We start from the raw sequence: 25,040 nt of genomic DNA, 5'->3' as shown, positions 1-25,040 counted from the left end.
TGAACGGTCACCTGCTAGAATCCTTACAAGGTGTTAAGTCACTAGAATTGATAGAAACAATGCTTGTGTTTACACCTTTGAGAGTTCGCACATTAGCTCACACATTAGTTCACAAGTTTGGGAGATTCACAAATCAGGATTCAGTATGAGATTCACAAGTTTACACTGTTATGCCACAGTTCTCTTTAACTGTCCTGACTCAGTTTCCCTGCACTAGTTTCCCTTGTCTCAGTTTCTTTAACTGTTCTGTGTCAATCCCCTAAGTTGTAAACCCTCCCCCCCTCTCCCCTACCTCTGGTCTGACTGAGGACCAATTACTCTAAGGTTATGAATTGTTAGCAAGATAAACAAGAGAGTAGACCTCCTGACTCTTTTCTGTCCTCAAGAATTTACTATATCCCTCTAAACTATTCCAAAATATCTCTGTGTATTCAGACATCCTGTCTCTGGGATGTTTTTAGGATTTATGGCCTCCCCCATCCTGACAGCTTCTTACCCCTTTCTTTGTTTATAGAAAAGGTATTTAAGAAGTTGGGGTTCCTCCATTCATGGCTGGAGGCTGGCAGCTGGAGCCTGGAGCTGGCGGCTGTATGCTGGACGCTGGATTCTTTGGGATGACAGTCTCCTCCAGTCCTGGGACCAACATGAATTCCTTGGTCCCAGTATATCTTTATCTCTGTCTGACTGGATAATTTGAGTCGAGAGTCCTGTCCAGTCAGTCTTACTCTCCCATTAATAAAATATTAAAACCTCTCTAATCTCTCTCTCCTGCCTCAGTTTCTCCAGCATTTACAACACCTCCACAATCCCACTCTCAGAGGAGGAGTCAACCTTTGAGTTTACACCTCTAAAAGAGCTGAGTCAGTCGAGTCAGTCAGTTGTGGAGATTGAGAAGCTAGAGACCGCAGTTGGGCAGAATTGGGGATTCAGGAGAGGAGAGGCTGAAGCTGGCAGAAGCAGAGGCAAAGACCTAGCAACAAGAGCTGTCAGAACCAAGGAAAGCTTACTGGGCCATTTTGGAAAAGATACTAAAAGACTGTACTTTAATCCCTGGCTGCATTTGAGGTTATTATTAGTCTGAACTGAAACTAAGGCTGCCTCCAGAAGCCCCCCAAGAGAATATTTTAGAGAAAAGAAGAACACCACAGTCACCAAATGGGAAATCAGCCATCACTAGAAAGACTGAAATCCTTGACTTCTAGGAAAAAAAGCTTTGGTGTCCTCCATTCAATAGCTCCTTGCCTGATTGTAGACAGTATCCAGATTCTATAGCCCCTCATCCTACTTTAGAGAAGGAGAGTAACAAATGCTCCTTGAGCTGTAATGCCAGAGAAACTGAGGCAAGATAGAGATCAGTTAAGGGAAACTGAAGCAGTAAAAGAGAATTGTGGCATTGTTGAGGTCTAGATTTGGGGTACCTAAATGAAATTAGGGTTTAGTTAAGGTCTAGTGGCAGGTTTGGGGTACAGATTCGGCGCAAGGGGGTCTAGTAGCGGCCCGAGTTCCCAATAAAAGCATTTATTGGCCCGGAGAGCTAGATTGATAAAAGAGGTTTATTATTGGGTAAGCAAAGTTAAAGTATAGGCGAAGATAGAGATAAGGAGGGCACTGGACAGAGGGTCCAGTGGACAGATGGTCCTCACATGGTAGCCATGTTTGGAATCTCTGCAAAGAGGGGTTCCCAGCGTGGCCTTTTTATAATAGGAGACTTAGCTCGAGGGGCTTTTAGGTGTAGCCCCAAAGTTGGCTCATATCCGGGTGGGGCTGGGAACAGGTCAGATCTTCTATTGGAATTCAAAGGGACCAGGATTTGTGAGTTAAAGGGCAATTTATATTATTAACTAGGAGAGGGTGGGAATCTAGAAAGGAATCTTTCCCGCATCAGCATGACAGAACAAGGAAGAATTTGTCGGGGACCAGCTATAGAATAGACAAATCTAGAGAGAGACACCACAGGAATCCTTACAAAGGAATTCTGCAAGCTAGAGAAAAGGCAACAGAAAAGGCCTCTTTCCTTTAAATGTGTTCACCAAATTGAAAGTAGTTAACGAGTTTTCAAATAGTTTCACTCTAACTCTTCATTTCCTGTTGCAGTCAGGGAATGAGAAGAGAAGAGAAAGAAAGAAGCTATCTTTACTCTCTTACCAATGTAATTAAATTTGTTTTGGAATTTTATTCCCCAACCATCATTCCAAAGGTCTTTCTTGAAGCTGCAACCTGGCCAGGGTTGGAGCTTAGAAAAGAAACTTATAATTGCTCCAGGGACATAGAATGCCAATCCAGAAAAATAGCAGAGAAAGAGCAGCAGTTCTTGGGACTGAGAAAGTTCCGACCTATAAGGTTGGGTAGAAAGTGAGAGAGCTTTCCACAGCTAGGTTATTCATCTCCCTCAAGCAGCTGAGGAAATGGCAGCAAGTGCCCTGAGTCTAGGGAAAAACCCAGAGCAGTTCGGAATCTCCTGTCTTTAAAAGGCTGTGACGGGAGGCAGGGCTCTAAGTCCCGTTTTAAAACGTACGGGACCAGCAGGCTTCCTGAGAGGGCTGGGGCTGCGGCTCCTTTAAGAGCCGGGCAAAGGGGCGTGGCCCGCTTGTCGCTGGTAAACTTCCGCGGGTTTAAAGTTGGCGGGAAACTTTTCGGAGATTGGAGAAGCTAAGATTGAGTCCCCAGTCTCCCCACTGTACAGTGCCCGCATAACGGGACAGGAGAGGAGCATTTAAATGGCGGGTCACCAGGCTACGTGGGAGAGGCCTGAAACAGGCCTTGAGTCCTCTGGGATCCCCACTATGGGGGAGGGGGAGGGAAGGCCCGAGGTGCCCAGCGGGGGGGGGGGGGGGGGGGGGAGGAAGAACGCTGCTTCCTGGATAGCCAGGGCTCCGCTGTCGATTCCGCGCTGGAACTTGAGGGAGGGGGAGCTATCAAACCCCCAAATCTTTGTGGGAGAGCAAGACCTGAAGGAGCCGGCCCAACCCCTGTCCCGGGAGGCGCAGCCAAGGGGAGAGAGATGCTCTCCAAGCTCGCTCCAATTCAGTGACCTTTCTCCTTGTCTACGGGAGACTATACAGCCGCATCATTAAAAGACTCCAATGTATGTAACAGTGGAGAGGGAGAAGGGCTCAAGCATGGCTCCTCTTAAGTTTCTCCCGCTATCTCCCCAAGACAGATCAAGGAGAGTGCGCGCCTACCCCTCCCCCCCCTCCGGCCCCACGTGTCTCCTTGGTGAGGGGGGGTGTTAAAGAGACACTTCCTCTCCGGACTCGGAGTTCCTCCCTGAGGGCAGGGCTTTCTGGGGAGAGCTTCAGATGCAAAGGAAGGCCTTTTGTCTTTGGAGTGGCTGGGCAGAGGGAGTTTCCTCCAGCCAAGTATTTCTGCTCAAGGAAGGATTTTCAGAGGCAGAAGTTTTTCTAGATTGTGGAGAGGTAAAATTTTTAGTTTCCCCAAATTCTTGCAGCATCTCTCTTGTAGGTCTCTAGACATAGAAAGTGAGACAAAAGGAGGCCTTTTGTCAGGCCACAGCAATTCGTAAAGAATTGTGCACCAGCGTAGAGCTCTAACAACGACCCAAGCCTGACCCGGGTGGTTTGGGTGTCCACTACAGAATAGGGAAAGAAAAAAAAAAGTCTTTTACTTTGTCCAGAGTTCTGGATTTCCTGGTCCCACTTCTCTAAAAATAGTGTGGCAAAAAGGAGGCTTTTTGCCTGAAAATGCAGATACTCTTCCCCGACAATACTGCCCACAGCCCAGACCAGGTCTGGGTGCCCACTATCTTTAGAGATAGAGTGAGACAAAAGAAGGCTTTTTGTAGGAGAACACAGGTATTCTTCCTGGAAGAATACTGCACCAACAGCTCAAAACCCAAATTAGTTCTGAGTGTCCAGATATTCAGGATTCCGGTCCATCAGGGAACCATAAATATGATGGGGTTTAGAGTGGTCTAGATTCCTGCTGGTATAGGGATTAGTGGCTATAAAAGAATTATTAAGAATCCCCTTTAAATTGGCTGCAGATTTTAGGAATGAAAGAATTCACTCATTTCTGAATATTAGTTGCAAAATGAAAGTTTATTGTAAAATATAAATCAATGTACCCAGAGACTGACTTCTATAGTGGCAGGTCTATGGAAAACAGAGTTTTGCACTGAGAATGCCTCAGCCAGGAGGGGCTGGGAATCTGAAAGGAATCACAAGATCAATAGGAAATAGTTTCTTAAAGGGACCCCAACCTGCTTCACTATCATATCTCAAATAATGAATTTCACTGAAGTGATTAAACATAATTTCTTTCTCTCCCTCTGGCCCCACGTGTTCCTGCTGCAGTCAGGGAACTCGGAAGGGAAAGACCATCTTTATGCCTACTCCACAAAGGCCCCAATTTAAATGAATTGCTTTGGAAACTTGAAATGACCAATTGCTAAATTCCCTAATCATTATTCTCAAACAAACTTTTCCTGAAGTTCCAACTTTGTCCAGACAGAGCTTGAACCTACAGAAAAGTCAGGCTTTTTTCTTTGTTTTTTCCTAATAAATTCTAAATCACAGAACAGAAGTATTGAAAACATTCTGCAGGGATCTCTAAAGGTCAAATCCTCAAGAGCTCACACTCACAGGAAGTGATGTGACCCCCAGGAAGCAGACAACATTGGTCAAGGATGGTTTATGTCCTTTTAGTCTATCCAATGAGAAGGCTTGGGTCTTTAGCTTCTAAGTCCCGGACAAGCTTGAAGTTCGCCATGTTCCAGGAGCACATGGCAGAGGTTGGGATGGTTCCTAGGTGTGTCTGGGCCTCTTCCTGAAGGAACAAAATAAATGCTTTCTCTTTGTACTTGAAGATGTCTCTGATTGGGGGGGGGGGGAGGGGGGAAGGAAGAGAGAAGGGGGGGGGGGGGGAGCGGATAGAAGTAAGAAGGCCAGTGTAATAGATAGGCCAATAGCTTCTTTTGTGGTTGCATCAACAAGCCAATTTTGTATACCTTGGCCTGTGCATGACAAATAAGTTTTGTTTGTTTTTTAAATAAGAAAATATGTTTGTGCCACAGGACACATAGGACAAACATGTTTTTGCCATATTAGAAAAAAACTTAAATAAGGTTGAATGTACCCTTGATATAACACAAAATATTCCATAAGTTGCATCCATCTAAGAAAACTATTCACACTAAAATTTTCTTCTCCAAACTTACACTGAAGATGATTCAGATTTAATTTCAAGAATCAATAATAAAACAGCTGGTTTCCACAAACAGCTGTATCAAATTCTTACATCCTTTTGAAGCATTAAAGGACCTTATTCTAAATAGACATATACATCTAGTAACAGACAGATAAATAGGCCAAATAGTCATTTACTAATGACTACACATTTTCAGATTGGGGTAGGGGTGGGGAGTGAGAGGTAATATATTGCTTGCCTTGAATAGATCTTACCACATTTGTCAACTCTCCTCTCTCATAGAAACTATCAGTAAATGTTGAAATAATGTGACCCTCATAAAGTCTCTCTCTATATATATATTCCTATAAATTCTAGCCATAAAGAGGAGTAATTAGGTGTGGTGATCTTTTTCTTTAAAATATATATGTGAGTTCTCTCTGGGGGAGAAGATAGGTTTCTCGGGGGAGGTTTTCTTGGAGGCAGCCTTAGTATCAGATCAATAATTACCCCAAATGCAGCCAGTTGGTAAAAATACAAACGTTTATTTTCTCATTCCAAAGTAGCCTGGTTAATTGAGGCCTCTCTCTCTGCTTGGTTCCAAGAGCTCCCTCCCAATGTCTCCAAATCCAAAGGTTTTGTCCTTCAGCCTCTGCCTCTGCTTTCTTCAGCCTCCAGAGCCAGCACTAAGTTGAATCTGTCTTGCCTCTGAGAGAGCCTTCTCAATCTTCACTGAACTCTCGACTCGTAGCTTCTTCCTCTGAAAACTCTTCTTCCACCACCAGCCAGCCAAATGGAAAAATATTCTGGAACAGATCTCTCTTGCCTCGGAGAAAGGGATTCTGGCGTAATTCCACTGAAATCTGTCCAAAAGCCTCTGTCTGTTTCTTTTATACGAGAGAGAGGAATTGTGGGATACGAGAGAGAGGAATTATGGGTTTCTTCCCAGAGTGCTCTCTGGCCCTAGGAGGTGTGAATTCACAAAGTTACAAAGTTTACTTTGTGAATCTGGCATACTTGTGAACTCTGATGAGTAAAGATGTAAACACAAGCATTTTACTAATTAGTTCTACTTAGTACCTTGTTTCAGGTTCTGGCCCAAAACATCTTGTAAGATCAGATCAATAATCTATCAACTCTAATGAGTTAGCAGTTTGTAAAGATTCCAACAATTATGAAATTGTTTTACAGAGAAACAAAGCACAAACTCCATTCCTAATGTTGAGGTGTGGGAATAGGGGGAGCGATCCCCTCTGCTCAGAGAAGCAGGTCCAAAGGCAAAAGAATCCACAAACCCTGAAATCTGTGGCAAAAAAAAAAAAAAAAAAAAAAAAAAAAAAAAAGATTTTTCTTGTTCACTAAAAAGCTCTCTTAGTGGATAAATTCCTAATGAGGAATTTTGCAAAGAGTGTGTTAACAGACCCCTGTCTGGGGGATGAGGGAGGGAGGGTGGGGAGTGGGGGTGCAGTTTGAGCTGATTATCAGACCAAGATCTCCAACTGAATGAAATCATTTTGAAGACTTTTCCCCAGAGGCTGGAATTTCCTGAAGAGGATCCAGGACATCCCCAAAAGATCAATGGAAGGTGATTTGACCAAGATCTCCAATTGAATGACACAGCTTAACTTGAGAAAGGCTTATCTGGGAAAATATGCTTTTTCCCATGGGAGAGTTGGAAGCCCCAAACTTAGTTTCAGGGTTAAGCCCATCACTAGTGTGCATCCACATGCGGGAAGGCCGGGCACACACACACAAATTAGATGACTTCAAGATTTCATATGCCATATGGAAATTAGTTATATGATACATTATGTGATTACTGATTATGACAGAATTTGTGGAAACTTAGCTGGACATTTAGTTTTATTGTCTCATCTGCTAGTTACATAATTTAGATGGTGGTTATGCGGTACTGGCTAGACAATCACTGGACTACTGGTTCAAATCCTGCTTCTACCTATTTGTCTGGCCTAATGCAAGTAACTTAAGGGTGAAGATTGGCTTAGATGACCTCAGAGGTGTCTGAGAGCTCTAGAATGAAAAGAGTATGAATATTCTATTCTGGAGTTGCAACTCTAGGGTAAGCAAGATATGTTGGCTCCTGAAGGTGCATCACCAAACCTCAAGTTTTCTACTGATAATTTAAAGGCCTTAATAAATCTACTTCCAACCAATCATTCTAGATATATCCACTAGGAATACTAGTCTTCCTCATGTACAATGCAAGCAAAATGTCATACTGTTTCCGAGACTCCGCCATCCTAGAATACATGCTCTTTTGCCCTTTCCCTCTCTTTAGGAGCCTTATTCAAGTTTAGCTCAAGTGTCACTGGAAGATTATCCTGATCATAATCCCCTGAAAACAACTGCCCTTCCCCTCCGCCTCCATCCCCAGCTTCCCACTCAAAAATGTTTCTGATATTTGACTCTTTATCAACTCTGTTCCAAATGGCCTGGTGGAATGGTTATAAGGAAGGTGCCAAAGGGCAGAGTGTGCTGGGTTTGTTTTGCCACCTATAAAACTCTTTAAATCTTCCTTTCCATTAGACCAGAACAGAGCATCTTTTCCCACTCCTCAGCCCCTCCACCAACTGGGTGGAGGGTGCAGGAGGAGACAGGGAGCTTGGGGGACCAGCTCCTAGAAGATAAACGATTACGCATACCAAAACATAAAATAAAATAAAATAAGAAAAACGTGCCGACTTTGATTGAACTGAGTAACAGCAGTAGCCGGAGCTGGTCATCAGTTTCGATTTTGTCCAGCCTGTCCTTTCCCCAGCCCTGGCATCTTGCAGCTTCCCCAAAGCTCCGAGAGATGACATTTGGGTTGCGAGTTGCAAGTCCCAAGCAAGGGAGTAGGAGAGAATTCCCCAGGTAAATGCTACCGAAATCGAGACGGAGCGAGGTGCGTCCGAGTCTGTCCCCGGCACAACCCTGGGCACATGTCGACTTCCACTGAAAGCGCAGGAAGGTCGACTTGTCAGAGACTATTAAGGTGGCAGCAATGCGAGCTGGTCCACGTAGGGACGGCTCGCCGCGCTCTCTTATGTGAAGAGCAAAGAGCAAACGGGACTTTGTTGCTGCTGCTCCGTGGCAGCTAGGTCGGGAGAAGTGCGTGCAATTTGAAAAAGCACCCATGGTTTGAGAGCCTGAAGCATTGGTGTTTGACTACTGAGGTGGTGACCAAAAGTTAGAGGTCCGAGGAAGCCGGACCCGCAGCCCTCGCTGGCGTCCGGCAGTTTAGCCGTTTCCCAGCCTTCCCTTCCGCCCCCGCCCGCATTTAGAGAAACAGCAAACAACAGGCCTCCCACCCAAGTCGGGTGCATTTAGCGCGCCAGCTCTCCCGAAGAGAGAAGTGGATGGCTCTTAAAAGAGCCGTTGTGTATGTTGGGAGACCTTCAGGCACCCTCGGAGATCTCCAATTTTACTTGGAGCTGGTGTACTTAGTGACTGCCTTGGTGCCCTCGGACACGGCGTGCTTGGCCAGCTCCCCGGGTAGCAAGAGGCGCACGGCCGTCTGGATCTCCCGGGAAGTGATGGTGGAGCGCTTGTTGTAATGCGCCAAGCGGGACGCCTCGCCGGCGATGCGCTCGAAGATGTCGTTGACGAACGAGTTCATGATGCCCATGGCTTTCGACGAGATGCCCGTGTCGGGATGGACCTGTTTCAGCACCTTGTACACGTAGATGGAATAGCTTTCCTTGCGGCTGCGCTTACGCTTCTTGCCGTCCTTCTTTTGGGCCTTGGTCACGGCCTTTTTGGAACCCTTTTTGGGAGCAGGAGCGGACTTGGCGGGCTCAGGCATTGCTGCAAACGCTTCACGCAAACCCAAAGATCTGCACAGAGAGAAGTGCTGGGACCAGCGCTGATGCTACACTATTTGTAAGGCTTTCATTCAAATGAAGGATTCTGGAGTCCCCTCTCTGATTGGACGGGGCCTACTACGTCCGCCCCGGGTGGGAGGGGCATATGTAAATAATAAGATCCCAAATCTACTTCCCAATTGGCTGGCCTTCTCCAAAGACGTCTGTAACCAATCGGACAGCGCCGTTTAGTCTACCGCCTTGCAGTATAATAGGTTCGATCTTAGGCGGAAGAAAATTCATCTTTCGCCTCTTGCGCCTTCCGAGTAAGTCGCTGTCTATCTGTTTTCCTATCTACCTATCTACCTACCTTCGTCTTCTCCCATCATGTCTGGACGCGGAAAGCAGGGAGGCAAAGCTCGTGCCAAGGCCAAGTCTCGCTCTTCCCGCGCTGGCCTGCAGTTCCCGGTGGGCCGAGTGCACCGCCTGCTCCGCAAAGGCAACTACTCGGAGCGTGTGGGCGCCGGCGCGCCGGTGTATTTGGCCGCGGTCCTGGAGTACCTGACAGCCGAGATCCTGGAGCTGGCGGGCAACGCGGCCCGAGACAACAAGAAAACGCGCATCATCCCTCGCCACTTGCAGCTGGCCATCCGCAACGACGAGGAGCTCAACAAGCTGCTGGGCAAGGTGACCATTGCCCAGGGCGGCGTCCTGCCCAACATCCAGGCCGTGCTGCTGCCCAAGAAGACCGAGAGTCACCACAAACCTAAGGGCAAGTAAGCCAGCCCTGCTGACGAACAGTCTCTGGAAATGGGAGATTCGTCTACCACGCAGAAACCAACGGCTCTTTTCAGAGCCTCCCACGCTTTCAAAAAAAGAGCTAGACTTGGGCTGCTCCTGCTTGGGGAAATGCGGGATGGTTATGGGATTACCACTACTTCCCCCTCTTTCCCTCTCCCCTCCCCGGCTTTTTTAGCTTTGGGGAGAAAAAGTCGTGGCATACAGTGCCCGAAGTCACTCATCAAGCATTGGATTGAGAAACCGGAATCCTGCTCTAGAGCGGGCTAGGTTATCTCCGCCCAGAGGTGCCGCATAGGCTTGAGTCAGGGAAGTCACGGTCACACAAAGGGCCCCTTGTTCAGAAGGGAGAGTAATGTTTGGTGTTTTAAGGGGTCCAATTCAGGCCAATTCTTGATGTACTAGGGAAGTGTTCTACAAGTTCTCTTACGAAGGCATACGCAATTGCCAAATTTCAAGTGAAGCGTTTGAAACAACTTGGGTCTCTCCTGGCTCTCTTCCTCCCGGGCTGACCTTTCCTCAGTTTCCCTTGCGTTGCTGTATCATCGTCCACCTCCGGACCTATAACTGTGCTGGGCTCCCACTCTAGGCTACACTCATCGTCTACCTTAACTCAGGGGGCCCGGTCTTCATCCCTTTCCCTGGGACTCCTAGTTTACTAGCTCGTAGTCCACAAGGAATCGCCAAATTCAACGTTCCTAACTGGGGCCTCTCCCATTCCCCAGCCCACTCTCGCTTTCTCGAAATGCTCTTCATTTTCGGGGAGAGAGACCATTTAGTTCCTTGTCATTTCGCACCCCCCTCAGTCACAATGGTTCCTAATACCTCTGCCCCCATCCCACCACCCTAGCTCCTTTAAGCGCTTCCCATCAATCCACCCCCGAGTTCAAATTTTCCTCTATTTGTCGCCACAAACAACATTTCTGCCCCTGGTCATCCTGTTTCTAGCCTTTCCCGTTCTTCTAGTCTCCTCTTGCTAAAGCAAAAGGTGGCTCAGTTAGATCTCCCGGATAGCTCCTGCAGAGCCATCACAGCGGAATGCTTCAACAATTTCCTTTTGTCTCTTGCCTGCAACACAGACTTCTTGATATTTCCCCCTCTGATCTCTTGGTCTTCACGCAGATCGTTCCACTGAATCTTTATCTTCATCTGAAGCTCAGTTTATGAGTTTTTGATCCGACTGCTGTAGCTCTTTTCCTCCTTCAATGTCTTTGTGCTTGTACAAGCTGTATGCCTCGGGTTCCTTCCCAATGGAAGAAACGCTTCGTGGTTGGTTGTTTATTGTTGTTTTATTTCTTTATCCTTTGGGGGACCCAACGTGTAATGCCCACAGTTCGTTGGAAAAGGCAGGCGTTTATTAAAATTTTCGGTGAAATCGATCTGAGGACCCTGTTATTTTCCCCGTATGTATACACTCGAGCAAAGCTAGCTCCTCTGTAAATAAGCAGAGGGCCTGTTATGCCACAGTTCTCTTTAACTGTCCTGACTCAGTTTCCCTGCACTAGTTTCCCTTGTCTCAGTTTCCTTAACTGTTCTGTCTCAGTCCCCTAAATTGTAACCTCCCTCTGGTCCATTAAGACTGAGGACCATTTGCTCTAAGGTTATAAATTGTTAGCAAGATAAACAAGAGAGTAGACCTCCTGACTCTTTTCTGTCCTCAAGAATTTACAATATCCCTCTCAAATATTCCAATATACCTCACTGATATCTTTATTTCTGTGTATTCAGACATCCTGTCTCTGGGTTTTTAGGATTTATGGCCTCCCCCATCCTGACAGAAGTTTTCCCGCTTCTTACTCCTTCCTTTGTTTAGAGAAAAGGTATTTAAGAAGTTGGGGTTCCTCCATTCATTGCTGGAGGCTGGTGGCTGGACGCTGGATTCTTTGAGATGACAGTCTCCTCCAGCCCTGGGACCAACATGGATTCCTTGGTCCCAATATATCTTTATCTCTATCTGACTGGATAATTTGAGATGAGAGTCCTGTCCAGTCAATTATATTCTCCCATTAATAAAATATTAAAAACTCTCTAATCTCTCTCCTGCCTCAGTTTCTCCAGCATTACAAAAGATTCATTCATTGCTGGAGGCTGGCGGCTGGCGACTGAATACTGTCTGCTGGATTCTTTGGGATGACAGTCTCCTCCTGCCCTGGGACCAACATGGATTTCTTGGTCCCAGAATATCTTTATCTCTGTCTGACTGGATAATTTGATATGAGAGTCCTGTCCAATCAATTATACTCTCCCATTAATAAAATATTAAAACCTCTCTAATCTCTCTCCTGCCTCAGTTTCTCCGGCATTACATTTTGGAGGTCCTACCGAGATGATAGAAACTGAGAACTGGATTAGAGATTAGAGACCTCTCGGTCTCCACCTAGGCTTGAGGAGGCTCAGGATTTTGGTCTATTTCTGGGGAAAAGACCTCCAGAGCCTCCTGGGAAAAGGAAGCAGTTCTTCAGCCTCAGTCCAGCCTACAGTGGATAACGAAATTGATTTGGCATTTGGGAGAGTAAGTCTGTCTGGGTACCTTTTGGGGTACGATCTGGTTCTGGTTCTAGTTCTGGTTATTCTGGTTCTGGTCTGGTCTGTTGCTAGCAACCTGTGGTCTCAGAATAAAGACCAGCGGGTTTAAAAGTTCTCAGATGGGTATTTTCTGGGACTCTGGAAAATATCCTCTGGGTATGTGTTATTTGTTTGTTTAATGTTGGAACTGTATAGTCTGTGTGATGTGTGTTCTATGTTCTATGTGAGTTGTCCATTTTGTCGGTTGAAAAATTTTTAAGAACAACGTTGCAACTGTGCTTAGTAAAATGGAGCTCCAAGTGTCTGTGTGTGTCTGTGTTAAAAATTAGCTAGCTTGTAAGAGATAAGAATTCAGCCTCTGTGTTGCAGTGTTAGAAAATATCAAGAAGTTTGAAAAATCTTTCTCTCTCTCTCTCTCTCTGTCTGTCTCTGGCTGACTGCAGCAGCCTGTGAGAAAAAGGGAAAAAAGGGAGAGAAGGAAAGAAATAAAAAAAGAAAGAAAGGAAAAAAATAGATTGAAAGGGATTTGAAAGTTTGGATTAGAGTGAAGAGCAATAAAATTCAAGCTTAGCCTGGCCTGGGCAATAAAAAGCTTTGGAGAAAGGATGCTAATAGCTGTTAGAAGAAATGTGGCGGGAAAGAAAAGAAAGAAAAAAAAAACTTTTAAAAACAGCTGTATTTAGTTTGATTTAGTTTGTTACTTTCTGAAATATATTGAGTTATTTGTTAACATAAGTTAAACTTCAAATCCAGCTCTGCTGGACATGTGTGGGTTTTATGGAGGTTTGGGCTATTCACTATGGTGTGAATTTTACAGGTTTTTGAAGAAAAAAGGAAAGAGGAATGCAGGTGATTTAGGAAGGATTGATTTGTAGGGGCAATTAGAGGTTTGCATGGTTTTAGGAAAGTGAAAGAAAAACTTTGGGGAGTAGGCGAAGAAGTGGAGGAGGGAGCCACCCACCCCCACTGTCTTCTGCTACTTTACCAAAGGAGCATCTAGTAGGAAAGTTCTTTAAGGAGATTGTTCAAGTATGTAGCCAGGGGGAAACATAAAGTTGGAAATGGGTGGATTTGGGAAGAAACCTGATGTTGGGAAACTGATGGGCTAAATCTTGAAAAAGATCCCCATGTAGGAAATTGTGTGGGGAACCTGAGGGAAATTGTTTTTTTTTTCCCCTAGGGGGCAGGAGTGGGGGAAAGGTGGCCATGTGGAATACTCTCCTCCCCTCACCCCCCTGAGTGTGTTCCTGCCGTTTTTTCCTTATTTGATTATGGCCAGTGCAGCAAACTGTGATTTTTAAGAACATGCTTACTTTTAGGTTAATTAATTGAATATTTGTTTCTTGATACATATATGTTTTCTTGGTTGAGGAATATGGTCATAAATGTGATCCATACTTTGGTAGGAATATTTCTTTAATTGCTATTTTTAACAAAACCTTCTTGAAATCTTTTATGTGGAATTGGGTATTCTGTATAAGTTTAAATTGATTGTATTGGGTCATCCTGAGGTTATTTAAAGGGCCTCTGAACATAATAGGTTTTTTTCTTTGTCCTTTTGAAAATGTTTTTGTTATAGACAATATGCAATTTGGGATATTTTTCTATGTATTGGGTATTTTAAAAGCAAAATGATTTGTATGTAAAATGTTCACTCATGTAACATCTACCTAGATATGATAATTGTTCTAAGTTGTGAACTTACTGAGATGATTACTATAAGGTTAGAATAAATCTTTGTTTAGGAGTTATCAGGAATTTGATTAATGGAATCTGTTATTGGGGGTAAAATTTCTTGGGTTTATAGTTAATTAGTTAATGCTATTTGGGAGTTTTAACACTCCATCCTCTGACAGTTACTGAGACGATTGATTGGACTAAAACTGGGTTAAGGTTATTTTATGCTGTGTGTGCTGAAGATTGAGTTTTAACTGCTTATATTATGTTATAGTTATATTCTTGCATTTTTCCTTCTGTAACTGATCTCTATGATCAGAGCAATGGTCAATAGAACTGTTAATGCAATTCAATTATGTCATGCCTTGCTATTTTCAGTCTGGTCATATGTAATCATTGTATCCTAAGTGCTTGGGCAACTGAGTATTTCACCTGGTCATCTGTCTGTTACTGGATATTTGTGTTTTGTTTCTTTAAAGTTTCTACATAAGTGGACAATTAACAGGGGTCTGTAAGACTGCCTCTGTTTGCTTGGCCTGTAAAGCAAACTCGTCTCATCACATGGAAACTGCTGGCCAATTTATTTTGGCCTCCTCATATTTTGCAGCAGTCTGGTGAATTGAGTCTTTCTATCTGAGACTGATCTAATCTTTCTTTGTTAGATTTGTGTTTTTGTTCTAGATTTTGATCAAATTACAGATATTGGCTTGCTTCTGGAACCTGGATCAGCTTTAGATCAGCTTTGATTGTCAGCATGATACACCCACTCTTCATGGAATGAGAACCTCCTATCACTTCACAGTCTGAAGCAGCAGTTTTTTTAAATGAGATGATTTGGACTGATATGAGGGACTTTGGGAATGGTTGATGACTGACTGTTAAACCTTACCTGGATCATATATTACTGTGTGTTTAAGATTTGGGATGGGATTTGTTAAAACTGTATAATTATTGCTGTTATGTTTGAGGGCTTTTTAGGAAATGCTACTGTATTAGTCTGTTATCTATAGGGAATTTGATTCATTCTTGGGATTTATATGGGGAATGGTCATTTGATAATTCCCTTCCGTGGGGGAAAAAAAGGGGAGGAAGAGATAGAACATTGGGGAAACTGGTATTTTTTTTTTCAAAATACCTGAAAGAATGGGAACCCCTACCTCCTATTCACTTTGCCTTAGGCATTTCTGCCCCACCCCTATCTCACTAGTTCAGATTGAATTTGGATGCTTTAGCGTTAGAATTCCTTATTTTGTTAAAATTGCCATGGCAGACTCAGTTTTGGGGATTATTTTTTTTTCGAAAAATTTTAGAAATCAGACACCTGTCTTGGGACTGGCAATCTCTCTGATCTGTTTTTCTTCAGTCCTGTAACCCCAGTTCATTAATTAGTACTTCAGAAGTTCAAAGGACCTTGAAGTTTGGCATGAGGCACCTAAAAAGTTTGGGGTTTGCCTGCCTTGATGGTCTAACTATGCATAATCTGCTCAGAAATCTGTATTCTAGTAGCAGCAGCTCTGGACGGGGAGACGGTGAAGCTACTCCAACCCTTACCCTTCTCCCCTGGAGTGAGTTGCCCCTTTGAATGAGCCCTTGAGCCCTGCTGCTAGTTAAGTGCACAAATGATCACAGATCTAACTGTCCATCTCAAACTGGATTGTCTGGCTGAGATGATGCTCCTCAACTTTAGAGGACCTAACATGCTTGCAACAAGGGAGCCTTTGTACAGTTAAGTCTGGGGTTATCAGGGAGAGACTTGCTCTTGCCACACGAGTCCTTACATTTTTCTAGTTTTATTTTGGGTTGGCCAAAATTATGGGGCTACGACCTCCTGGGTATCTAGAGGAAGGTGCTAATATTCAAAGGTTTGAATATTTAGGAGAGAGAGTGTGGAATGTTATGCCACAGTTCTCTTTAACTGTCCTGACTCAGTTTCCCTGCACTAATTTCCCTTGTCTCAGTTTCCTTAACTGTTCTGTCTCAATCCCCTAAATTGTAACCCCCCTCTGGTCCATTAAGACTGAGGACCATTTGCTCTAAGGTTATAAATTGTTAGCAAGATAAACAGGAGAGTAGACCTCTTGACTCTTTTCTGTCCTCAAGAATTTACAATATCCCTCTAAAGTATTCCAAGATATCTTACTGATATCTTCATTTCTGTGTATTCAGACATCCTGTCTCTGGGTTTTTAGGATTTATGGCCTCCCCCATCCTGACAGAAGTTTTCCCACGCTTCTCACCCCTTCCTTTGTTTAGAGAAAAGGTATTTAAGAAGTTGGGGTTCCTCAGTTCATGGCTGGAGGTTTGAAGCTGGAGGCTGGAGGCTGGCGGCTGGCGGCTGGCGGCTGGATACTGGACGCTGGATTCTTTGAGATGACAGTCTCCTCCAGCCCTGGGACCAACATGGATTCCTTGATCCCAGTATATCTTTATCTCTGTCTGACTGGATAATTTGAGACGAGAGTCCTGTCCAGTCAATTATACTCTCCCATTAGTAAAATATTTAAAACTCTCTAATCTCTCTCCTGCAATGAATGAAATGAAAATGTCAGTTTCTCTGGCATTACAGGCCGACCTGATGTGAATTTAGTTAGACAACCCTGTCAGACAGCAAACACATCATCAGGCTCGATGGGACCTCTGAGAACCTTCCTCTCTCATCTGACCTCCCCCCAAAACCCATCGAAGATGTAAACTTATTGTTGTTTTTTTTTTTTTTTTAAGTTTTTTGTTTTTGTCTTGGGGTTTTGCTTTTTTTTTTTTTTTAAATATAAAATAAGGGTTTGGATCACAGGACTGCAGAGAGGTGGCATATAGGTGGTCATGACCTCCCTGACTTCTCAAGGAGGTGAGAACTCCAAAAAGAAGGTAATCACACCTTCCTGACTCCTCAAAAAAGAAGTGAAAACACCATAAAAAGAAGGTGGTCACACCTTCCCTGACATCTCAGGAAGGGAGATGAAAACACCAAAGGAAATGGGAAATCAAATCAGATTAGTGGGTTTTGAAGGGGCTCACTTGAAACAGGTACACATAAATCCATCAATATGGGAGGTATTACACATAATTATATAAATTACATAAGCACAGGCTAGGAGTGATGAAACAAATAACACAAATCAACATGAGAATTTATACATGTCCATAAGTCCTAGAAATAGTCCAAAAGGAATCCATTGTCCATTAGTTCATGTGCCAGGAATCCAATAATTCCTGCAAGCTTTGAAGTACTGCAATAGTCTCTGTTGGAATCTTTACAAACTGCTAACTCATTAGAGTTGATAGATTATTGATCTGATCTTACAAGGAGATGTTTGGGGTCAGAACCTGAAACAAGGTACTAAGTAGAACTAATTAATACAAGGCTTGTGTTCACACCTTTACTCATTGGAGTTCACAAGTATGGGAGTTTCACAAAGTAAACTTTGTAACTTTGTGAGTTCACACCTCCCTTGAAGCTCTTAGGGCCAGAGAGCACTATGGGAGAAAACCCATAATCCCTCTCTCTTGTATCCCACAATTCCTCCCTCTTGTATAAAAGAAACAGACAGAGGCTCTTGGTCAGATTTCAGCATAATTATGCCAGAAGCCCTCTCTCCGAGGCAAGAAGGAATATTTTCCACTTGGCTGGCTGGTGGCAGAAGAAAAGTTTTCAGAGGAAGAAGCTACCAGTCGAGAGTTCAGCGGACAACCATCTTCATCTCACACCACTGTGGTTGATGGCTGGGCTCCTGCACTCCCCCTACTGAGACCAAGCTGGTCTGAAAGACTCACCAGAAAACTAGCCAAGCCCCAAGTGAAGGAGACAAGAGAGACATTCCATCTTTGTGCTGGTTGGAGGCTGAAGAAAGCAGAGGCAGAGGCTGAAGGACAGACCTTTGGATTTGGAGACATTCAGAGGGCTCTAAGCTAACGGGGCTATATTAGAGACAATAAAAGATCTGAACTTTTATCATCTGGCTGCGTTTTGGGTGATTATTACTTTCAACTGATACTAAGGCTGCCTCCAAGAAAACTTCCCTGAGAAACCTACCCTCTCCCCCAGAGAGAACTATTCTACTTATTTTAAAAGAAGATCACCACAAGTCTCATCAACAATTTTTCATCTCAAGGAATTCAATGATTCTTGCTGATTTTTCAAGAACTGAAACAGTCTTTATCTTGTGTTAGGGAATCCAATGATTCCTGAAGATTTTAAAGTTCTTTTAACAGTCTCATTTTCAGCCATGTGCTTTCATTGTCAGATGTTTCTAAATCTCCTTTGTTTGCTGGTGGAAAAGGGGATTTTGAGCTACAGCACACAAACATAGTCAACACAATAATTTCTGACAATAAGTCAAAGCTATAACCTTGTGATTCCATTCTATCTACATCACAGATTTTTATTATGCACATATATAAACAACAGTTTTCATTTGGCTTTAGCCATATTTTTTCCTTCAGAAAAACCTCATCCAAATTATTAAAATTTAAAACTTGCAAATAAATGTTTGGGTGTATATACAGTTTTTACATAACAGCAAAAAGTCAGGATCAACATGATACATGAACAAGCCTTCTGTCAGGGGTGATAGAAAAAGGGCCCATCCCCAGATTCTCTCACATGGACTCATTTTGCTCAGCAAAGCTCAGAACATGATCTTTCAGCAATAATGGCTCAGGTCTCTTGGCAGAAGTGACAAGAAGCTCCATTTAACAAGTACCTCCTCTAAGTAGGTGCTGGGAAATGCTTTTTGGCATTGAAGATGTGCAAGTACAGTAGTAAAACTACATACAAGTGACCATCTTCCAGTGCTCTTGGGAGGAGCTAGCTACAAACAAAGTTTGTAAATGTTTCTGTCCCATCATTTTCTTCAGTGCTCACTTCCAAAATGCGAACTTTCTCTATACTCACCATATCACTCATCTCTAAGGGCTGAAAACAACTCAAGATTCACAAAGCCTACAGATCTGTGAAAATAATTTTCAATTGTTCTCAGTGAAAGAGATATTGCAACTTTAGCTAACTATAAACAACCCTGGAAAGCTGGGGTCAAAATGTAAAATTTTCTCTCCTAAGATACTTTGATTAGCAGACTCCTCTTCAATTGCAAACAAACAGCTCTCTTCTCCTAAGAAAGAATCTCTCCATCAAAATAGCTGCTCAGGAAGTTTATGGGCAGCACTATCAGGCCCCGAAGATTTAGGTATTAGGGAAAGGAAGTGTAGATAATAAAGAAGAGAAAGGGAAGGAGAGAATAAAATTATTATGGTGCCAGTCTGGCTCTCCATAAGGATTTCAAGCAAAATAGCAAAGGAGATTCCTTATTTCTTTCATTTAAAGTATGTGCAACTATCCAGTAGTTTTCAGTTGGCATTAAAAAAAAATTCCCTGTATTAATGTCTAGCCAAAAGTATATTTAGCAGCTTACGCAGAATTTTCTTTGAGAACCTGTTTTCTGGCCAAGAGAAAAGGAAGAATTTGGAATATTCTAGTCAAAGCTTCCTCAGAAGTTACCTCCTGTTCAGGAGACAGAGATTACAGAGGAAAGAAACAAGGCTTCACCTTCTGTACAGGAAAAAAAAAGCAAAGGCTGATTGAGTGTGCTAGAGCTCAAAGCAGAAAAGCAATTCAACCAGCAACCCACTGAGCTTCCTCTTCAGCCTGGGCTTCTCAGGTTTTTACAAGCCATAGAATGAGGTTCTTTCCTTGAGACCAGGGCCAGAAGTGCTGGTGATCAATAAAAGTGTTGTCTGGAATACAGTTTCCTAGGAGTTTTAACTGGAATAAAAAAATGAAATCATTACATCTCCTTTTATCCCACAATACAGACTGCATGGGACATCATTATTAAAAACTTGTTTCTCAGAAGCCAAATACTTCACAACAATTGGATTCCAGTTTGGCCACCCAGCCCTCTCCTTCCTGGGGATCTTGAAATGGAATGGGAATGGACATGTGCATCCCTTTGCAACTGAGGTTTTTTTTCTTTCATCCAAAAAGAGGAACCAGAAGAAAAGTCCTAGGTGATCCAAGGGCCATGGGAGACCTCTGGCTAAATGCATTCTAAAGGTTATTTCTATTGGAGGAAGTGTTAATCCCACAGCTAAAATATTGTCATCCAATCTCAAAAAGTTGAGATCGCTTCATTTTAAGATATCTCAAGGTGGGAAAGTGGAAATTCAGAAAGAAAGAGACAAGGAAAATGTCTGCTAAGCTCAGGGAGACTCTTTCTAGGCCTAAGCTTAATGGTGAATAACTCATTTCTTCCCTGCTTTCAAGAAAGCAGAGAAGACAAATTCAGAATGGAATGTCCTCATTCTTAATTCATTTCTTCTTACAGATCTTGGGTTTCTTTCCATGTCATAGATAAGGGTTATCAATAAGATTCTCCTCCCCAGTCCGGTTCCGGTTCCGTGACAAGGAAGTGTTCTGCTGGCGAACAGAGGCCTTCTCTTTTTCTGCTCCTGATTCTTCTGTACTGATGTGGAGAGGAAGTTTCTCTGTTTCTGCCTGCTCATCTTGTTCAGAAGAATCAGTCCCTTCCATCTGCTACATCTCCAATTCAGAGGGCAGAAGGGCGGTCAGGTAGGGAATAGTAAATGGCTGGGCAGCAATCAATGGAAATGTGCTGACATCATCTTTGACAAGACTCTGTCTCTGGCCATAAAACTAGTAAGTGCCCATTCCACATCACACCTCTGTGATGCAGCCTTTTCCAGAAGGACCCGGTAATCTGACATAAATTCTTGATGTGTCGGTGTTTTGATGTACGTGTGGGGAACAGGGAATTCAGGAAAATGGCTAGGGATATGAGGTGTGTGAGACTTGGTCTGTCCAGCAGTCAGGATTTTGGGACTCACAGGCTGATTGGTACCTGGTGGTGCTGTGATGACCATCCTCTGGGACCCTTTAGCATATGCAGGGAGAGTTTCCAATCGAAACCCATCTCAACAAGCTTGACCACAATGTCTGAGAGTGTGGGCTGTGTCCTGGCCATGTGCTCACAATAGGACTTAGCACTCCTCCCGATAAACATCTCAATTAATGTTTCCACAGATGCTGTAATGCTGGAGAAACTGAGGCAGGAGAGAGATTAGAGAGTTTTTCATATTTTATTAATGGGAGAGTAAAATTGACTGGCCAGGACTCTCATATCAAATTATCCAGTCAGAGATAAAGATATATTGGAACCAAGGAATCCATGTTGGTCCTAGGGCTGGAGGAGACTGTCATCTCAAAGAATCCAATGTCCAGTATCCAGCCGCCAGCCTCCAGCCTCCAGCCATGAATGGAGGAACCCCAACTTCTTAAATACCTTTTCTCTAAACAAAGGAAGGGGTAAGAAGCTGTCAGGATAGGGGAAGCCATAAATCCTAAAAAAACAAAAAAACAAAACAACAACAACAACCCAGAGACAGGATGTCTGAATACACAGAGATATCTTGGAATATTTTAGAGGGATATTGTAAATTCTTGAGGACAGAAAAGAGTCAGGAGGTCTACTCTCTTGTTTATCTTGCTAACAATTTATAACCTTAGAGTAATTGGTCCTCAGTAATGGACCAGAGGAGGGGGAGGGGGTTTTACAACTTAGGGGATTGACACAGAACAGTTAAAGAAACTGAGACAAGGGAAACTAGTGCAGGGAAACTGAGTCAGGACAGTTAAAGAGAACTGTGGCATAACAGTGCAAACTTGTGAATCTCATACTGAAGCCTGATTTGTGAATCTCCCAAACTTGTGAACTAATGTGTGAGCTAATGTGCGAACTCTCAAAGGTGTAAACACAAGCATTGTTTCTATCAATTCTAGTGACTTAACACCTTGTAAGGATTCTAACAGGTGACCTTTCATGAGTTTTTTTCCCCTGGTAAACCACCATACCACCCTTCTATAGCAGGGGTGGGAGGGTGGGGAGAGGGGTGTGAAGGGGGCATCAGAGGCACACAGGTGGAGCTGTCTGGAACCTTGCGCTCATCCAGATTTGTGTCCACAGACACTTGGACAGAAAAGTTCTGTGGATTGACAAATAGTCCTCTTAGGAGAGCTTTTGTCACATCCTTCTGTCTCTCTAGGGATGCCCAGAGAAGATGAGAGCTATAGAATTGGGAAAGCTTGGGAACAGTCCCTAAAGACTCACCTTTAGGCTGTCTCTTAATGCAGATGATAGAGTGGTCTAGATTCCTGGTGGTCTACATGTCCGTGGCTATAAGAGAGTTATTAAGAATCCCCTTTAAATCGGCTGCAGGTTTTAGGAGTAAAAAAATTCACTCATTCCCGAATGTTAGTTGCAAAATGAAAGTTTATTGTAAGATAGAAATCAATGTACCCAGAGACTGACTTCCATAGTGGCAGATCTATGGAAATGGAGTTTTGCACTGAGAATGCAGTTCTCAGTGGACAGAAAGTCCTGGCAGCTGAGGGAGCTACCTTCATTTAGGGAAGCTATTTTATTGAGTGTCTTGTTTGGGGGTTGGGACAGCCCCAGCAGATCAGAACCAGTGGGGACTGGGCAGCCCAAGCAAGTCAGAATGGGGGTTGGGACAACCCAGGATCTCCTACTGGAATTCAAAGAGATGCTTTTTGACCAGGATTTGTAATTGAATCGAAGGCTCTGGCATCCAGGAAAGACAACTTGTCTGAGAAGGATAAGCTTCAGTCAGGAGGGGCTGGGAATCTGAAAGGAATCACAGTTTCTTAAAGGGATCACAACTCGCTTCACAGAGACACTCGGATTGAAAAAAATACCTCAACCTCAAAACTTGAATTCTGACTAGATTAGCTGAATTCCAGTCTCTCTCCACACATCAACTCTCTGGAGCCCTTGAAAACTTAAAAGTGCCTCTTAAAGTACTGTCTTCTTCTTTTTTTTTTTTTTCAAATCCTGGGACTGATATTGACACTTCTGCCCTCATGTAAAAGCAATAGCAGAAACATGCCCAGCAGAATTGTCTCTTTCAAAGCTGAAAAAACTTCCATCCTAGTGAGAGACCTGGCACCCACCTTCCCAATTTTTCCAGCGGTCCAAGGCCAGGCCAAAACTAGAGGAGCCCATTCTGAGCCTTAGATGTTTTTCCCACTCAGCTGTTACAAACAACAGTTGATTTCCTTTTAACTCTCTCACCTTAACTAAAACCTGAGGCTCTCAGCTCTTTTCACTCCCTCGGGTCCCTTCCACCCCTCCCCCATAAAGAGTGGGGATAGTAGGGGGGAGAAGGTTCAGGATCTTTGACTAAACCATCTTGGTGATTTTTATGATGAGGTTGAGGAACCAACTCTCTCTAACGTTTTGCTCCTAGCATCTACTTTTCTTTAGCATTCGGGATAGTTAGATGGGTCATTAGCATTCTTAATGCAGCCCACAAACGGGACCTGATGCATTTTCTGCAAAATGACCCCATTCCTAAATGTCTTCATTTCCACCCTGAAGGACACCCCACTTTTTAATCTGCTCCTGAGATCTGTTTTCTCCACGCTTCAAGCTGTGAATTTTCAACTGTCTTCCAGCCTGCACACGGGGACTGATTGGGACACGACACACAACCAGATGCTGCTGTCTTCAGTTCTCACACCCCTCCTGGCATGAACCCCCCCAAAAAAATTTTTTTTCTATGACCCTTGTCAACTTGAAGCAGCTACATGAAGTTGAGATCTGAGGAGAGAGAGGGAGCTTAGCGGACCAGCTCCTAGAAGATAAACGATTACGCATACCAAAACATAAAATAAAATAAAATAAGAAGAAAAACGAGCCGACTTTAATTGAACTGAGTAACAGCAGTAGCCGGAGCTGATCATCAGTTTCGATTTTGTCCAGCCTGTCCTTTCCCCAGCCCTGGCAACTTGCAGCCTCCCCGAAGCTCCGAGAGATGACATTTGGGTTGCGAGTTGCAAGTCCCAAGCAAGGGAGTAGGAGAGCAGAATTCCCCAGGTAAATGCTACCGAAATCGAGACGGAGCGAAGTGCGTCCGAGTCTGTCCCCGGCACAGCCCTGGGCACACGTCGACTTCCACTGAAAGCGCAGGAAGGTCGACTTGTCAGACTATTCAGGTGGTAGCAATGGGAGCTGGTCCACGTAGGGACGGCTCGCCGCGCTCTCTTAAGTGAAGAGCAAAGAGCAAACGGGACTTTGTTGCTGCTGCTCCGTGGCAGCTAGGTCGGGAGAAGTGCGTGCAATTTGAAAAAGCACCCATGGTTTGAGAGCCCGAAGCATTGGTGTTTGACTACTGAGGTGGTGACCAAAAGTTAGAGGTGCGAGGAAGCCGGACCCGCAGCCCTCGCTGGCGTCCGGCAGTTTAGCCGTTTCCCAGCCTTCCCTTCCGCCCCCGGCCGCATTTAGAGAAACAGCAGACAACAGGCCTCCCACCCAAGTCGGGTGCATTTAGCGCGCGCGCCAGCTCTCCCGAAGAGAGAAGTGGATGGCTCTTAAAAGAGCCGTTGTGTATGTTGGGAGACCTTCAGGCACCCTCGGAGATCTCCAATTTTACTTGGAGCTGGTGTACTTAGTGACTGCCTTGGTGCCCTCGGACACGGCGTGCTTGGCCAGCTCCCCGGGTAGCAAGAGGCGCACGGCCGTCTGGATCTCCCGGGAAGTGATGGTGGAGCGCTTGTTGTAATGCGCCAAGCGGGACGCCTCGCCGGCGATGCGCTCGAAGATGTCGTTGACGAACGAGTTCATGATGCCCATGGCTTTCGACGAGATGCCCGTGTCGGGATGGACCTGTTTCAGCACCTTGTACACGTAGATGGAATAGCTTTCCTTGCGGCTGCGCTTACGCTTCTTGCCGTCCTTCTTTTGGGCCTTGGTCACGGCCTTTTTAGAGCCCTTTTTGGGAGCAGGAGCGGACTTGGCGGGCTCAGGCATTGCTGCAAACGCTTCACGCAAACCCGAAGATCTGCACAGAGAGAAGTGCTGGAACCAGCGCTGATGCTACACTATTTGTAAGGCTTTCATTCAAATGAAGGATTCTGGAGTCCCCTCTCTGATTGGACGGGGCCTACTAAGTCCGCCCCGGGTGGGAGGGGCATATGTAAATAATAAGATCCCAAATCTACTTCCCAATTGGCTGGCCTTCTCCAAAGACGTCTGTAACCAATCGGACAGCGCCGTTTAG

General features: G+C 44.3%; 3 protein-coding genes and 1 pseudogene across 3 annotated transcripts; 1 reads left to right on the top strand and 3 right to left on the bottom strand.

The window, feature by feature from the left end:
• Positions 1 to 8,501: 8,501 nt before the first annotated feature.
• Positions 8,502 to 9,028, bottom strand: LOC127559125 (histone H2B type 2-E). Its single transcript, XM_051992780.1, has one exon. It carries the CDS (start codon positions 8,948 to 8,950, stop codon positions 8,570 to 8,572), a length of 381 nt encoding a protein of 126 aa, XP_051848740.1. The 5' UTR covers positions 8,951 to 9,028; the 3' UTR covers positions 8,502 to 8,569.
• Positions 9,029 to 9,232: 204 nt separating this feature from the next.
• Positions 9,233 to 11,424, top strand: LOC127561007 (histone H2A type 1-F). Its single transcript, XM_051996067.1, has one exon. It carries the CDS (start codon positions 9,336 to 9,338, stop codon positions 9,726 to 9,728), a length of 393 nt encoding a protein of 130 aa, XP_051852027.1. The 5' UTR covers positions 9,233 to 9,335; the 3' UTR covers positions 9,729 to 11,424.
• An 8,829-nt stretch (positions 11,425 to 20,253) lies between these two features.
• LOC127561425 (transcription initiation factor TFIID subunit 8-like) lies at positions 20,254 to 22,984 on the bottom strand (annotated as a pseudogene).
• A 1,357-nt stretch (positions 22,985 to 24,341) lies between these two features.
• Positions 24,342 to 24,854, bottom strand: LOC127561008 (histone H2B type 2-E). The gene has a single exon (XM_051996068.1). The coding sequence runs from the start codon at positions 24,788 to 24,790 to the stop codon at positions 24,410 to 24,412; it is 381 nt and encodes a 126-aa protein (XP_051852028.1). The 5' UTR covers positions 24,791 to 24,854; the 3' UTR covers positions 24,342 to 24,409.
• Between the last annotated feature and the right edge of the window lie 186 nt (positions 24,855 to 25,040).

Source organism: Antechinus flavipes, chromosome 4, assembly GCF_016432865.1.
Source record: "Antechinus flavipes isolate AdamAnt ecotype Samford, QLD, Australia chromosome 4, AdamAnt_v2, whole genome shotgun sequence".
In the NCBI taxonomy this organism is placed as follows: domain Eukaryota; kingdom Metazoa; phylum Chordata; class Mammalia; order Dasyuromorphia; family Dasyuridae; genus Antechinus; species Antechinus flavipes.
This window is presented reverse-complemented; position numbering and strand designations above follow the sequence as displayed.

What these genes read in the sequence shown, in the direction of transcription:
- LOC127559125 (XM_051992780.1), bottom strand. Translation starts at nt 8,950, where the DNA reads ATGCCTGAGCCCGCCAAGTCCGCTCCTGCTCCCAAAAAGGGTTCCAAA.
- LOC127561007 (XM_051996067.1), top strand. Translation starts at nt 9,336, where the DNA reads ATGTCTGGACGCGGAAAGCAGGGAGGCAAAGCTCGTGCCAAGGCCAAG.
- LOC127561008 (XM_051996068.1), bottom strand. Translation starts at nt 24,790, where the DNA reads ATGCCTGAGCCCGCCAAGTCCGCTCCTGCTCCCAAAAAGGGCTCTAAA.